Raw genomic sequence first — 16,554 nt, forward strand, 5'->3', positions numbered from 1 at the left:
TATGTACTTTATTTTTTGTTGACATTATATCTGTGGTCAAAAATGTATATGACTATGCCTAATTGGCACAGTGCACAGACACACGCAAAGCTCGGGATATGACAAATGCGCGCAGCAAGGCTAGAATGGATACGTTTGGCTCTACTAGCCATGCGCACATAAATACAGCGAAATTTTTGTCATACTGTGCTAGTGCTTGCATAGACTAGTCGAACTCTGTCGGAAACAATCGACTACTCCAGCATGCATTAACCATAATGCATACAAAGTGTTTGCAAGTACGACGTGAATTTTAGAATTACAATATTGCGTGGAGCTGTTACTACTATATGACCTTATCTATGTTGCATGTAAAAATAAAATATGTAATAATTAGGGTTGTGCCTGAAGCCGAATGCCTTATTCGGAATGGCAAGTATAATGGCTTAAAAAACGAATAACGATCAAGGAATAATTCTGCCTGAATACTCGGCTAAAGCTGACAGAGTCTGGTGTTTGCTAGATAACAGGTGAGCCAGGGCATCAGCGCCAGAAGTGAATGAATGTAAACTTTATGAGTGAAAAGAGCACAAATCAAACACCGCATTGTTGTCGCCTCTCTGTTTATCTCTCAGAAATCAGAGCGTTGCAAGAGTAATTTTACCTATAATAATACATCATAGCTACACGTTATATTATTTGTATATATTTAAAAGGCAAATATTGAAAGCTTAGGCTACCATGATACGAAGCACAGCGCGCTCGCCAATCAAACAGCCGCGCTGCGCGTCTCAGTCTCTCAAAAACCAAATCAGTTCTCTCTCAAGAGTAGGCTAATAATCAGCTTCGATACGGATACATTGTCTACTTGTCCTACATGTTTGCATATTTACCTTTTGCTGGTTTGCGCGGAACACACACATCTGTTTAGTGAAGTTCATTAACATTAAGACTCGCTCAAAGTGTTCTGCGTAATGAGAATGTGTGCATTGAATGGATTCAGTCGTGTTCAAATGATCACTAAACGTTTGTCATGACATCTCTCTGCTTGCATGATAAATATTATTTTAGAAATTAATAATTATTTCAGTTTAACACGACATACTTGTTCAGTGATAACTACGAAAAAATATATAAAAAGTCATAACAGTCTTATCAAGTAACTGTACGATGTTGTATCCGAATGCAGATAGGAAAAATTTTGTGATTGTTACAGATACAAATACTGGCTGTTACATGACAATTTAAATATGTAATGTCATATATAAAGTTTTTAAAATTTGCATATGTAATTGTTGCATAAGGCTATACATTAATACGCGTTTATTGATAATAAAAAAAGGCTATCTAGGTGTAGACGTAAATAAAACACAATCTAACAGGTAAAAAATTAAATTAGAAACATCTAAACTTTTCAGGTCGCAGTAAGTGCACCACTGGTCATGTACATCCTTTCCCGGAACAATACTGAAAGCTAAGGCAAGATGGAGAAACAGATGATCATAGTTGTACAAGGATAGCCATTTTTTAAATGAATCTATTAGCAGAGCTACTGCAAGGGATTTTAAGTGCTGGAATTCCATTTATTCTTTGCTGAAACTTCTGCGTCATCATGGAGAGCGGGTCATGGTTGCCCAGCAACAGCAGACGCCACTGGAGCGCAAGCGCAGGCTACAGAGTGCTTTGGAAATAAGGAGAGCGGCGCGCCTAGCGTTTCCCACACGTTTTCAGTCGCGACATCATGCAAATGTGGTTTTGTTTTGAAGGAGAAATTTTTTATTTTATTTTTTTGCTGGACTCGGTCGAGACCAACTAGAAGACTTGGCGAGTCCAATGGCCAAGTCCGAGACAAGTCCGAGTGCAAATTCAACAAGTCCGAGACAAGTCCGAGACGACAGAAAAATGTCTCGAGTCCGGACTCGAGTCCAAGACCGGACTCGAGTACTACAGCCCTAATGAAGTGTCTCCATTGGCTGTCATAGGAACAATAAGAGCCGCTGCACAGATGGGCTGCTGGGGTCTGAGCGATTCCTCTAATTGTGTGTTTAGTGTTCACTAAAGCAGGTTGAAATCCAAAGATTCTGGTTCTGTTAAAACTAAACAAGGCCAAAATTGACATCTTCATTTTTAATTCATTATTTTGTAATGTTAATTTTTTGCTGATTTTATTCCAAAAAGACTGCTATTGTTTAGCTGATAATGCTATTTAAAGGGACTACGTTAATAATTTAGTCATCTTCATGCTCTAAACACATGACTTTCTTCTGTGCATGCAGAATTGTAATTAAAGGGTCATATAATTCAGTAGCTATATTGCACGTTGTTATTCCTCAAAATGTTGTCTTGTGCAGCAGCCTCCTAAATTTCATTTGTGCCTCCACATTTAAATGTACTGTGTTGTGATTGGTCAAGAATGACATGAAGAATTATATTTGACACTGACACAAATTCAAAGGCCTTGAATATGCATGTACATCTGAAATGTTGTTGAACTGTCTTTAATAAAACTGCACTGGAAGCTTCTGTCACTAAGACAAATTCACACCTTGGCAATAACTTCTGATTCTGATAGAGTGCTGTAGTGATGCTGTATTTTTGTAGTCCAACACAAAACTTAACATCACCATTGTTTCTTTAACAAAAACCCAGTAAGAATAATACAGGATAAATACAATCGGCAGAAGTGAAAATCCAAACATAAAATGCAAACAATCTACACCACGATCATGTGACTTCAGTGTCACAGTCATTAAAATTTCAAATAAAAAATACATTAAGCTTTCAAAAAAAAAAAAAAATTAAAAATATCAGTCAGAAAAGTTTGCTTTTCTAACTGTGAGTGTCCATATATTAAAAATAATTAAACAATTTTGTGATACCAGAAGATTCAATGATTAACATTAATTTTACATCTATCTTGATTTTTGTGTGTGTTATTTGCATGTGTTTTAGCAAGTTTATTTGTACAACAATTTTCACAATACAAATCGTTGCAAAGCAACTTTACAGAAAATTAAGTTTCTACAATATGGCAGAAATGTATGGGAAAAAAATTATTAAAGATGTTATTAAACAGACGATGAAGACCTTTAACAGCAATTATTATATGATGCGATCAAACTTATAGCAAAATTTGGTAGTATTACTTTTTTTTTTTTTTCTAGAGATGCATCAATCGATCAGCCAGGGATTCGACCGATTTTCCTTATGATCAGACCGGATTGGTAACTAGCCGTTAAGTGTCACTTCTTTCTTTCTTTCCGCTTAAATACTGCTTGTATTGCACATTATTTTAGTAATTCCTGCAGGTTTCGCGCTTACACCAAAAGCGCTCGCACCTCCACTGACCTATATTAGTGGAGCACACAAGTCGTGCTCAATCTCAAACAGCTTGTGAGCCACAAATACCTAAATTACTGGCTAACTGCCATAAAACGTTCAAAAACATACAAAATGATGTCAAAATGCTAGGGCTGTGAATTTTTGAGAAGGCAGCGATTCGATTCACGATTCATAGGTTTTCGATTCGATTCAAGAACGATTTTTGCCAGTTTAGAACGATTCGATTCGATTCACAATTGAATTTGATTCGATTCGATTGTAACGTTTCGATTCTGCATTCTTTAAGTGCATTCACAGGATTATTTAAACGTTTCCCTTAAATTCTTTAAATGCTTAGTCAGGGGGCAAATTACAGCAGCCTTCATGGTTAGAGAACCATAGGTTAGGAAAAAAAAAAAAAAAAAAAGTTGTCCATTGTTAAATGCTAGTTTAATGATGCGACATGGCATACGTACAACTGTATGTAAGCCAAGATTTAAAAAAAAAAAACAGCTTTAAGAGTATTATGTATAGGCTAACATTTTGTCACACCAGGGGCGTAGCCATCATTTCAGAAGTGACATAAAATGTCAAATACAATCATTTTATGTATGTAGCCTATGCATTATCATAATTATAATTATTATTATTTTATTTTTTTACAAGGAATTCTCTTCTTTATTACTTTCAATTAGCTTTAAGAAATCAAATACACTGCTGGACAATAATCAATTATTTGTAATCAATATTTTTTTCCTAATGGTTACTTTATTATTGTTTTATATATTAAGCTACATTTAATTATCAATTATTCTGCACAGAATAAGGTAGAAAATATACTTTTATAGTTTCTGTACTGCAATAAATGATATGTCAATTAGCACTGCATCATTCATACATTTTATTTTATTTTTTTTTATTTTTTACGTTTCATCAGTTCATTCTGCTTTTATTCAGTTTAGCTGCGATAAAGCCTGGCACGTCCATGAGAGCGAGATCACTTCTCTTTCAGTGTGAAAACGTCTTTATCTAATTTTCACAAAATAAAATGCTATAGTAGATATTTAGCTTCTCCTCTCCATCAACGAAGAAGAAGAACTGAATTGCATTGAAAAAAAGTTGACTTTTGTTTGTATAATCTGTCAATTATATATCTAAGAAAAAAAAAATCGGGATCGGCAAAAATCAGTATCGGCAGATCACACCAAAATATTGGGAATCGAAATCGGCCAAGAAAATTGCAATCGTTGCATCTCTATATTTTTTTCAGTATAATTCATTTTAAGTCATGTGGACCTCTAGGTTTGCAGAGGCCCCGGCTTGAGAACCACTGCTTTAATAAAGTCGGTTCTAGTGAATTCTCAGATGTTTATAGCATGAATTGATTTCAGCATGTTACATCACCCATTGTGCTCTGTTATTTAAAGCTTTACTCCAGATATCAAGACAAACAACCTAACCTTCACTTACTCATATTTGAGTTTCCAGATAACCTCATTATGCACAAATGACTCATGTCAGAATGGTTGTAGTGTGTGTGATGACATTAGTGGTGACTCCTCCATTAGCAAAAGCTCGTTTTATGATCGTGATGACTATAGTTGTCCTTTTTCTTTCTTTTTTTTTTTTTTTTTTAGATCAGAGTAAATTGATATAAACGAGAGAATGGGAAACGAAGACAAAGGTTTCCTTTATATTTGAACTTGGTCTCTCAGCCTGTATGTGTTTGTTTCAGCTCAGACCACAGGTTTGGATTTGCTGTATGGAAAAATCAGTTCTTTAATAGTATTTCTAGAGAGAGGAAAATCGATTCTAGTAGTTAAACAGACATGGGTAGTAATGGAAAATCATGCTTTCTAACCGCTTTAGTGCTTTTAGTATTCAGGCCTGACACCACGCCTTCTGTCTGTTTTCTGTCTCGTTTTTTATATGCATGGTCAAATCACATTAGACACCCACCAGGAGGCTTCAGTGGAGTGTGAATAAGGGATGCGTGTAAGACTGTCCTCAGGTGCCTCTCATTTCTCAAGCAAAACTAATGTCAGCAGTACAAAATCTTATTCGAAGCCTCTCTTCATTCGGATCACACTAATGGTACATGGCAGTGATTGTGTGGACTGCAGAAAGTGATGTGGTCTTTAGTGAAATATCTAGAGCCATAGTTTCATAAAAACAGTCTCTCTCTCTCTCTCTCTCTCTCTCTCTCTCTCTCTCTCTCTCTCTCTCTCTCTCTTCAAGGACAGGCTTTATGGAAGTGTTCTGGTAATAAAACCTAAAATTATCCCTTTTTTCCTACTGCATATGTCCTAGATGTATCCTCTTGCACAGCCTTAGCAGAATAGAGGCAATTGAGGAATTCGATATGGTGTAATCTTATTTGTCTCACTTCAAGCTTCTGTTTGACTTTAGTACCACACTAATTATTGAGTAATGCAGACGACAGGACCAGCCCAGTGTTCCTTTCAGACTCCTGTGAGGCAGTTCAAATGTGGTGCCTTTTTGCTGCTGAGTTGTAGATTTTGTCAATTTTTACCATTCCCATGAACTTTGGGCTGACTGCTTCATTTGTCATACTCAGGGTCCAAAATTAGCTTTTTGCCACACATGCCGATGCCTTGTGAAGTTCCTCCATAGCTGGAGAAAACTTACCATTAAATGTTATTTAGGGCTAGTTTTTTTTTTTATTAATAATGGGACATTTAAAACATTTAAATGGATACTTGACCCAAAAATTTAAATTCTTTTAGCACCCTCGTCATTCCAAATCCGTAAAGGGGCGGTCACGACTCACAAGACATTTGATTGGAAGTTTTTCCTTAGTTGGCCATTTGATTTAAATCTGATGTGACTCTGAGGACCCGGGTATATCACATTTTTTGCATTCTGCTCCATCTTGAACAGTTGAGTGGTCAAGCCTTTCAAAGTGTACTCCATTAACCATGAGTGTGGATGGCTGTTTGTAGCTTCAACCTTTTTTTTTTTTTTCTTTTCTAAGCATTAAAATAACTTGCACAAGTCTTCATGTACATGGATGAGCTGAAACCAGCAGACTGTTTTTGAAAATGAAAATGTCTTCAAGCCAGAATGGAACATGGATGTATAATTTTACTTGAAAGCACCCAGTGTACTTTGGCTTTACACATCAGTGAGGTTTAGATTGTTATCATTTAAGTTTACATCATGTAAATTTGCAGTACCTAGTGTTACCAGCCAACACAAATCTTTGGTGCTTCATAATAAAGCAATAAGCCTCAAGAAGCCATGGTTTACAGTGAATTTATAACCACTAAGGGGTATTGTTAGGCATGACACGAAGCGGAGGAATGATCAGTTTTATAAATGTTAATTTTGGACCCTGGCCACAGGATTCTGCGGTGCACTTACTGCTTCATTAGAGACACCCATGATAACTTTTTCAAGACTGAAGGTCTGTGGTATAGTGGCTGTTGTTGAAAAGCTCTTTTATAGCTCAGATATGAAAGAGCTTAAATACAGACCATCCCCCTTCACATCTGCAGCTTTACCAACTGTTAGAAATGCACCAGGGAAAGCCTAACGATAACATGTGTGATAAGTAGATTGATAGCTTGTGGGAAACTCTCAGATAACGTCGGAATATCAAACGTATTTATAGAATATTAGATAACAGTAGATCATAGCCTGCCCGTAGGTTGTTATTTCTCCAGTGGTGTATGTTTGACTCTGTTTTACCGAACCCAAAGACACTGAGAGTAATAGAGAAGAACTTGCAATAAAGATTTTCCTCTGAAATTGTGTACATTTTAAAGATTTATTGTGGGAATCTTGTTGTTTGCTCATGCGTCATCACTTTTACTAATGCACATAGTAATAAACTGGAGATCATGTTTGTGCTATTGACATTAATATTATCTCCAATTGTGCAGCTTTTTAAGGAGGGTTGTACTATTAGGTTTTTTTAAGCAAGCAAAATATTCTTACAGGTTTGCTTTGAAGGAAAGATCTAAGACCTTGGCTCTACTGTCTTGAACAAGAAAATTGTTTCATAGCAGGATCTTGGCATTGTGGTTGCAACTTTTGCACAGGCAGACATCACATTTTCTTCAGAAATCTAGTTAATGTTTTTCAGTAGTATGAAAAGCTATAAATAAAGATCCCTCTCTCCTTCCTTTCCTCTCCTTAGAAATATTCCAGATATTCCACGAATGCACTCTCATTCTTGACATACAAGTTGTTATTTTCTCATCGATCCACTGTGAAGGAACATCCAGCAAACAGATTGTCACTTTTTTAAACTTTAGCTAAAATGTTTCTTTTACTTAATTTTTCCTTAACTTTGGACCATCGTGTGTTTATCTTTTTTATAAATCATCTTCTTGTGTTTTTTTTTTGTTTTTTTTAAATACAATGTTTTACAGAAATAGCAAGAATGATTTGTGTTTGTTCTAGAAGTGTTAGAATTAGGGATGCACCGAAATGAAAATTCTTGGTCGAAGTCAAACAAAATGAAACACTAGGCCCAAGGCCGAATACCAAACATGGTTTTCACCCCCCCCCCCCTCCCATTTTTCACCATTGCATTTAATTAAATTGCCAAAATGTGTTTTTTTTAAATATTTACTTAAATTAAAAATTTTAATTAAATGTATGCATTTAGCAGATGCCTTTATCCAAAGTGACTTACAGTGCATTCAGGCTATCAATTTTTACCCATCATGTGTTGCCGGGGAATCGAACCCCCAATATTGTGCTCGATAACGCAATGCTCTACCACTTGAGCTACAGGAACACTTAACTTTAAACACTTTACTGAACACTGAATTTTTTTTTTTTTTTACATTCTAGCAGACATTATACAAACAAAGCACAATTTAACTTAAATTTAGTAAGTTAGTAAAATAATATTTTGCCCATTTTTGAGTCTTGAATCAGGCATGTATTTTTTACGGTACAAATAATAGCTGCCTTGCTGAGTAGAAGAGAATTATTTTAAAACTTTAGAATATATTAGAGATCCCAATTTTAACACTATGTGTGAATATTATATGTATCAACAGAGCTGTTGTAGGCTAATTGTCTGTTATTATCCAGTCCATGTAATAATTATTCAGGGTTTCCTATATATTGATTTATTTGTGGCGGGCCACCACAATATCTAAATTGACCGCCACAAATAGATTTTCATAAAGGTTCTGACTTTGTTGAATAAACATGAGCACTGCACGTTTAAAAATTAAAAACCGCCACAGGTGTTTGTATATCACTGAAATTCAGAAGGAAACCTTATTCGTTATATCGGTTGCCAAAAATTCAGTGCATCCCTAGTTAGAATGAGCTAAAAATAATAAACGCATCCCTTTGTTAATGTGTCCAGCATTAATGTGTTTATGAATTTATAGCGGTCTGATTTGTAGCTATTTTTCTAGCAATTTTTGCAGAAAAAGTCTTTATGTTGGATTTTTTTATTGTACACTGTAAGAATTAGGGCTGCACGATATATAGTTTGAGCATCGATATCGTGATGTACATATCCACGATAGTCACATTGTGGGATGTGCGATGTTTAGTATACTGAACGTTAAGGCTGCACGATAAATCACATGCAATATTTAATAAGCATCTTGTCAGTTCGGTTCTGTAATCAGCGGTAAATTTCCATCACCTGCACTCTTTAACATGCAGCATCATTTACTACACGGCCATTAATCATTGACAATCTCTGCAAAACACAATCATATTTTGCTCATGTTTTGCTCAGCTTGTCAGTGAACAACGGCTCAGTGTAGTAAATGGAACTTTGAATCTCAATTATATGTAATTTCTCTCTCATCATGTCCCTCAGGTGCCCACATTCTGCTGCTGAGGAGAGAGCACCACAATGAGGAGACAGTAGGCACCCACCATAGTATGGCCGCATCCCGCTCTTCGCGCGTCACAAGATCATCAGTGGGGATTAATGGATTGGATGAAAATTTTTGTGGTCGAACCCTCAGGAACCGCAGCATCGCCCAACCAGAAGAGAGCTCTCTGCCTCCTGTGCCCAGAGCCCGCTCACCCAAGAAGAAGCAGGACTACCAGCAGACCGGAGCACAGGTCGGAAAGGTAGCCGAGAGCAAGGCGGAGGGTGAGCCCTTGCCAGCCTACGGAAAGCGAGGCTTGCCAAGCTCCGAGAAGGACGAGTCAGACAAATCAGACAACTGCGAGCGTCCTAGGGCTGGAGGTGGGCCGGAAGCATCCCCCGCCCTGAAGAAGGCCAAACGTTGCCCTCGCTCAGGTGAATCGCAGGGGGTAGAGGAGGAGCCTTCTCTCAAACCAGAGAGCCCTGATTGTGCTGCACCGAAGGAAAATGACGAGGGCGTCAAATCGAACTTGTCCTTGGACCCTCCACTCAGTCTCAACAAAGAGACAGAGCAGAAAGAGAACGGCCCAGTGGAGGAGATTGCCCCTCCGCCGAAGGTCGGCGAGAACATCAAGGCCACCAATGGCCTCACTGACCTCCATAAGGAGGACTCAGAAGTTGCAGCCTTACCCCCAGAGCTCTGTGCCTCTCTTGCCATGCTTAACAACAATCCTTCACTGTTAAACGGCAGCCAGGCTGCACCCTCATCCCCCGACCCTATTGTGCCTTGTAGATCCCCTCATCCCAAGCAAGCCAATGAGTCTGACAGCACTCAGATTGACTGTGAGTGGAACTCTACCCCCGAGGAAGCTGCCGAGGTCGTGTTATCCCGGGAACCAGAAATGGAGGTAGAAGTGGATGTCATAGGGGATGCCGGCCAGGCTCAGGATGAGATCGCAAGAGAGGAGAGCACCAACGGCGGCTTTCAGGCTGAGCCGCAGGACCCTTCTGACAACTGCTTGAATATCTCAGGAGAAACGGTGGTGCTGACTGCCTCCCAGCTGCCTGCAGAGCCCCCCTCCTTCACAGAGCCTCAAGAACACAGATACACCCTGAGGACTTCACCGCGCCGTGCTGCCTTTGGTAGTGGGCTCAAAGCCAGCTCCCCCAAACCCAGTTCCCAACACATAGACAATGGTTCACTGAAGGAGGATTCCATGCCAGTTTCTCTTTCCTCTGAGGACACCAGCCATAAAGACCTTCCCCATGATGCACTGGGGCTTTCTAGCGAGGCAGACAATGAACTCATGAAAGCAGGGGTCAGTGGAGAGTTTGGAGTGTCAGATAGTAGAGTGTCACGATCCACCAAAGAGTTGCTGGCCGCTCAGGCTGAGGAAGATGAGGAGGAAGAGGAGGACGTCTACTATTTTGAGTCTGATCACTTGGCTCTCAAACACAACAAAGAGTATGTTCAGGTTTATGCTGTCCTGTCTGAAGTCATCAGTTCTGGTAAACCAAGATATGCATTGTCCTTTAACCCCTTTCCTGTTTATTAATGTGCCCTTTTGTATTCATTAATTTGATGCGTTTTCTATGAACAAACCCCAAACCCAAAGTATTAAACTTTTAAAAGCATTAAACTACACAAGGAGGTGCCCAATCCTGTTCCTGGAGATCTACTTACCTGCAGACTTCAGTCTCAGCCCTGCTCCAACACACCTGTCTGTAATTATCGAGTGCTGCTAAGAGATTACTTAGCTGGCTCAGTTGGTTTTGATCAGGGTGGAGCTTAACCTTGCAGGATATTGGGTGTAGTAGACACAAGCTAAAAAAAAAAAAAAAAAAGGGGCATCATGTATCTTTAGTTGGTGTGGTTTATTATTTTAACTTTTGCCCAAAACAGATATCCTAGAAAGCCCTGTTTACTCCCTTCCTCAAATCTTGCCCTGGAGGTCCAATGTGCTTCAGAGTTTAGCTCCAACCCTGATCAAAGTTACCTGCCTGTGATTTTATTGATTGGCATTTATTAGCATGCTCAGGTTTGTTTGAGTAGGGTTAGAGCTAAACTCTGCAGGAAAGTGTATCTTGAGGTCCAGATTTGAGGAACCCTGCCCTTGTACAAGGTAGAGATTTTCGATTCACTCAACTCACAAATCAGTTCAATTCAATTCACAATTTTAATTTTACTATTCGATTCGATTCACTTTTCTTTCTTTTCTTTTTTTTCTTTTTTTTTACAAAATTAGGTTTAAGATAATTTTGTATCCTTTTATTATTGCTTGGACAAAATGCTGCATGTTTCTTTGTGATACTGAAATATAACAATTTAATAATATACTAATATAGCACTCGCATATTATTGCTATTTTGTTGGTTGTAATTGCTTCTGTTGTGCTCATTTGTAAGTCGCTTTGGATAAAAGCGTCTGCTAAATTAGAGCTGTAATAGGGCCGTGAAGGTTAAGCCCGACATGACCCGAGCCCGACAAGTACATTTTGATGGACAGCTTTTTAAAAGCCCGAACCCTTTTACAGCCCCACATTATTCAATTGTTCGCACACGCACAGCCTATAAATTTAGCCTTTAAATATACCAACGCACCAATAAAAACGAGTCTTTTTTAACAAATCAAATTAAGATACATTTTAAATTAAGATGGGTATTTGGCAATAACGAAATTAAGATAAAGGCTCCGCCGGATTTGCTTCGCCACTAGCAGATAGAATAATGCCAACATTAGCGTAAATACTCATGGATTTAAGACTCAATAAATATTTAGTTATCATTTTAAAACCCTTTACTCACAGAGATTAGGCTAGGTCTACATGTTTTTGTGGAGGAAAATGATTGAATCCACTGTAGATGTTTTCAGCGCGTTCCTGTGCTCACTAATGGTGCGTCATTATTCACTCATTATTCTCATTATAAACATGGTCAAAACTTGCTTTGGTGCAACCAAAACGTGATCGCCAGAGGCAAGCCTCCGTTACACCTACTCAGCATCCATTTTCGCAGCTTTCTCACGCTAATCGAAACAAACACATGCCCACGTAAGATGATATAAATGAAGCCCGAACCCGTCGGGTCCCATCGGGTTCAGGCAAAGATCTTCTGCTCTATGATAAATAGCACAATTTAAATATAATATGAATGTAAATAACAAAAATAAATAGAAATTTTAAAACAAGCCCCAAATCAAATAAATAGCACGAATAAATAAATATAAGCGTTTTCTGTGCTCTTTCCATTTAAAATTAGAATCAGGCAACCACTTGCTGCTCTGCTCGCTGAGTAACTTTTGTGGCTTGAATATAAAAATATCTATATAATTTGTATATTCAATGTATAGTTTATGAAGATTGTCTTAAGTTCACTTCAAGTAAAAGTTATATATTTCAGAGCCTATTAAATGGGAAGAAGAATGGCTTAAATTAATAGCTTAATTTGGGGAGAAAATGCATTTAATAGAGACATTAGTAGCAGTATTGTACCAATGACACTGGCTTTTATTAATAACAGGCTACTTCGTAAAAAGATGTCATTAAACACATTTAAAATATACCATCTTTGTTGTTTCTACATTAATTTGGAGGTTCAGTGTTAAATTATGACATTAATATATTATGACAATATAAATATATAAATATAAAATAAAAAAAATTATTAGTTAACTAAAAAAACAATTATATTCCAAGTGCACCACACATGAAGTCAACAATGTAAAACAAATAACTTGTTAGGGCTAAATATCTTTGCTAAAAGATGCATGTATTACAGTTACATCTTGCACAACAGTGTCTTATACATATGAACAGAAATTATACAAGGAAAAAAATGTCAAGGTAATTCAATTTCAAAATGACTGAACGTCTAAAACTATAGACTATTACTAACTATAAATGTTTTGTAAAAACAATGAACAGCAACTTTTAGCCTGATATTACCATGATGCAAACATGAACTATCATAAATACAGTAGTAGTTCTTTACAGGTTTTCTTTCTATTGCGCTGCTTTTCCATTGTTTTTCTGTGTAAACATGGACGCGTTTGACTGTTGCGCTCATGTCTCTTGCATGAAATGGCATTCTAACAATGCGGTGCTCGAGTTAAATGAAGTTCAACCCTGATCCTCCTCCTTTTTTTTCTGATTCCACTGCCCGTGTCGCATCTTTGTCAGCACAAAAGTGCATTCTGTGTGAATGGCACCTGATGATATATTCTACTTCTGGTCCTTCACAGAGCACGTCACATGTGGGCAGTTAATAGCATGCCGTTAAATCATTATTTTCTTTTTACTGTTAACATTGTCATATTGTAAAAGTGTCTAATTGTAACGTTTGGTAATATTTCTATTCAAAATCGTGATTCCTCTATTTATAAAAAGAACTAAATTAAATTGTGGCAAATCATTAAATATGAATTAATCAATAAAATCGGAAAAATCGCCCAACCCTAGTTGACAGACGGCTCTTTTTACCTTTTATAGATGTTGGTGTTGGTAATATTCATTTGTTAGTTAATTTACCGCTGAGTATGCATTTCAATTTAATTTCTAATTTTATAGGCCCCCCAGAAAGAGATTGGGACAGCCCCCACCCTCTTCAAATATTCGATTCGATAATCCGGTCCTTAAATGAAGATAATTGAATAGCCCTGCCCTAGTAGCAACCGCATAACTTTTTCTTAGCAGGGGCAAATACCACTAGTATTTTTCAGGTCTTACTATTTCAGTTTTCTATAGCTTCATAAATCAAATTTATTTTTATTATATTATAAAGGTTTGCTTTAAAAGTAGTAGGAAACTTATTTGGTTGTCAAAACTCAGAAATTTCAGGTTTTGTTTTGTCTGCCCTGTTCTTGTTTAGAGTCTTGTTTTGTCTTTTTAGCTTTCATAGTGTTTGTGCTTTTGTAATTTGAAGAGGTTGGCCTAGATAAACATCTCGGTGTTTTCTGCTTAACTCTGCATACTTGTTCTCTGGAGTGTAATAGTCAACTGTGCTTGCAGAGCAACAGCTGCTGTTGTCTCCAGAACGGTGGTAGGTAATAAGCGAGGGAAGGCCTGCTGCTGGTGGACAGGTTGTCCTGGGTCGTGCTCATTCAGCGTGTGCCCATCTCACAGTGTGAGTGCAGGGATCAGGAGCTGCCAACTGGATTGGCTCGGTCAATAGAAATGAAAAGAGATTGCAGTCACGTCAGTTTATGAGGCCTGTCTGAATTATTTATCTTTTGTTGTTATGTTAAATCGTTCTCATTTCTTATCTGGGACAGTATTTCTCCTGCATTTTCATTTGGATTTGTTGTATGTTTGATTTTAATTATAGATATATCCATGCAGATTACTTTCTTTGGAGAAGCAAACAAGGGGTGCTTTTCTGTGCAAAACTGGTCATCACAGTGCCAATGGGATTGTAGTCACTAGGGTGATGCTAGTGTTGAGGATCTTTTTGAAAGCATTGTTGGTTGGTCCATAAGACTTTGCTAGCACATTCTCTAAGGTTGTTATGTAGTGATCTTGTAATGATCTTCAGATCATTTAGATTAGTATTCATCAACAAGCCTCAGATTTGAGGTCTCCATTAATGTGGAGGATTGGGGTAAGAAGTTTGTTGATATGACATTATAGTGATGGTTGCCTGTAAAAAGCAAACTAATACGGAAGGCAGACAGAACCAAACGTCTTTAAATGTAACGCATTAAAATTCGACCATGTCAACTTGTTCTTAGTTCACATTAATGTGACAGCATGCACAGCAGCCAATGAAATTACTGTATTTGAGACAAAATTTGCTTGCAAACATCAGACATCATGTTTATTAATGAAGTAGTATTAAGTGGTGGTAGTCTGGTATGCACATATGCAAACATCACCTGATATATATTTGTTCATGAGGGATAATGCATCGTTACGTTGTTGTTTTTTCTGTTAGCCGTATGTCGTGATTTGTCATGCCCTTTTAAATGTAGTTCATGTTCTTTAGAAAAGTCTTAATTTATTGCAGTATATATTAGTAAAGGAGTTCCACAGTGAACAAAAGAAAGGGTTAATATTAGGGATCCACTGAAATGAAAATTCTGGGCTGAAACCTAAAATTCTGGATGCACTTGGCCCGAGAACCGAAACTAGTATTACGTATTCGAACATGGCTCAAAAGTGTGCGTATTGCGATAGACATTCAAATTTGTGGATAAATTTCAGACTTTCAGTTTAAAGACTTTTGGCCCCGTCTGCCTTTCATTCAAAAACAAGGAAGGCATCACACAGTAAACGTGCTCACATTGGCTACTAATCTGAAAATATTTATAGGGGTTATTATGAGCAGTTGTTGTATGGCATCCCAGTGGGTATTCAGTACAGGTTAAATGACGCAGTATAGGCTAAAATGGCCTAAAGCCCATATATATATGAGCGATTTTATATATTTGATTTTATATATATGAAAAAAAAAAAATATATATATATATATATATATATATATATATATATATATATATATATATATTTATATACTTTTTTTTTTTTTTTTTTTGGTCTTTGGTTTATAGTCAATGCTCTAGTCTGCTTTTCAGATGGGTGACCCATAGGTGGCAGTGCATTGCCAGCCAAATGTCAGTTTTGGGCTCATTGGCTGTTCCCCCAGCCTGAGGTGCTACATGCCTATTTTCATTGTGCATCTAAATCGAGAAGCTGTTAGCAGCTCTTCTGGGGTCTAAGTTATTAAATGGCAAGGAAATTGAAGAAAAACTAGTCAGTTGCCCTCAAGTAAGACAAATCAAATGGAGCAAGTCATCTAAATGAATTCTTGTTGAGATTGGATGCTTGCTGTCATCAGTTGGTTTTCATTCATGGCATGTTAGGCTAGATTGATTATACAAGGTCTGTTGAGCTTCTGAATAAGATTACTACTTAGCAGTAGGCCGAATCTCCTGTTTAGAAGAGCATCTTTGTCTAATTTTTTTTTTTTCTGTGTTCCTATTTGTGGATTCTTTTTCCTGAGGGTTTGCAGGGAAAAGGTCAAAGCTCTGTAGCGCTCAGCGAACGTCATCTCTTCGTAGCTAACAAGATGACTCTAGAAAAGCTTTTTCAAATGTGAGCTTCTGAATCCCATAAAATGATTTGTGGCATGAAATCCTGTTTCTCTTTCTCTGTCTCTCTCTTTTGTGAGAACTGTTGATTATGTAACACGAACCTATATAGTGATTTTGGCTACTCTTTATTTTGCAGTGCACTAATTAAACTAAGTACTAAGTTTTAGTTATTGGGTCATGTTAAGGGATCTACAACATGCTCATGCAGTATAAGGCATTAACATGTGCTTATAATAAATTACCAATATGATAGTAATATGCATGCTAATAAGTAACTAATTAATAATGAGAATTGGACCTTAAAATAAACTGTTACCAAATATTTCTATAGGAACGTTTGGGACTTTCT

The 16,554-nt window shown here is 37.3% G+C and overlaps 1 protein-coding gene across 2 annotated transcripts in view; it reads left to right on the top strand.

Annotated features, from left to right (window-relative positions):
* The window catches only part of LOC128025701 (ZZ-type zinc finger-containing protein 3), a 40,156-nt gene that overhangs the window by 3,134 nt on the left and 20,468 nt on the right, over nt 1-16,554 (top strand). The window contains exons 2-3 of one of the 2 annotated variants that reach the window (XM_052612194.1): nt 3,144-3,213; nt 9,122-10,583. In XM_052612194.1, the coding sequence (XP_052468154.1) occupies nt 3,144-3,213; nt 9,122-10,583 (1,532 nt within the window). The remainder of the gene's footprint in view (nt 1-3,143; nt 3,214-9,121; nt 10,584-16,554) is intronic. The other variant, XM_052612205.1, reaches the window with a different exon arrangement.

Source organism: Carassius gibelio, chromosome A2, assembly GCF_023724105.1.
Source record: "Carassius gibelio isolate Cgi1373 ecotype wild population from Czech Republic chromosome A2, carGib1.2-hapl.c, whole genome shotgun sequence".
Classification (NCBI taxonomy): domain Eukaryota; kingdom Metazoa; phylum Chordata; class Actinopteri; order Cypriniformes; family Cyprinidae; genus Carassius; species Carassius gibelio.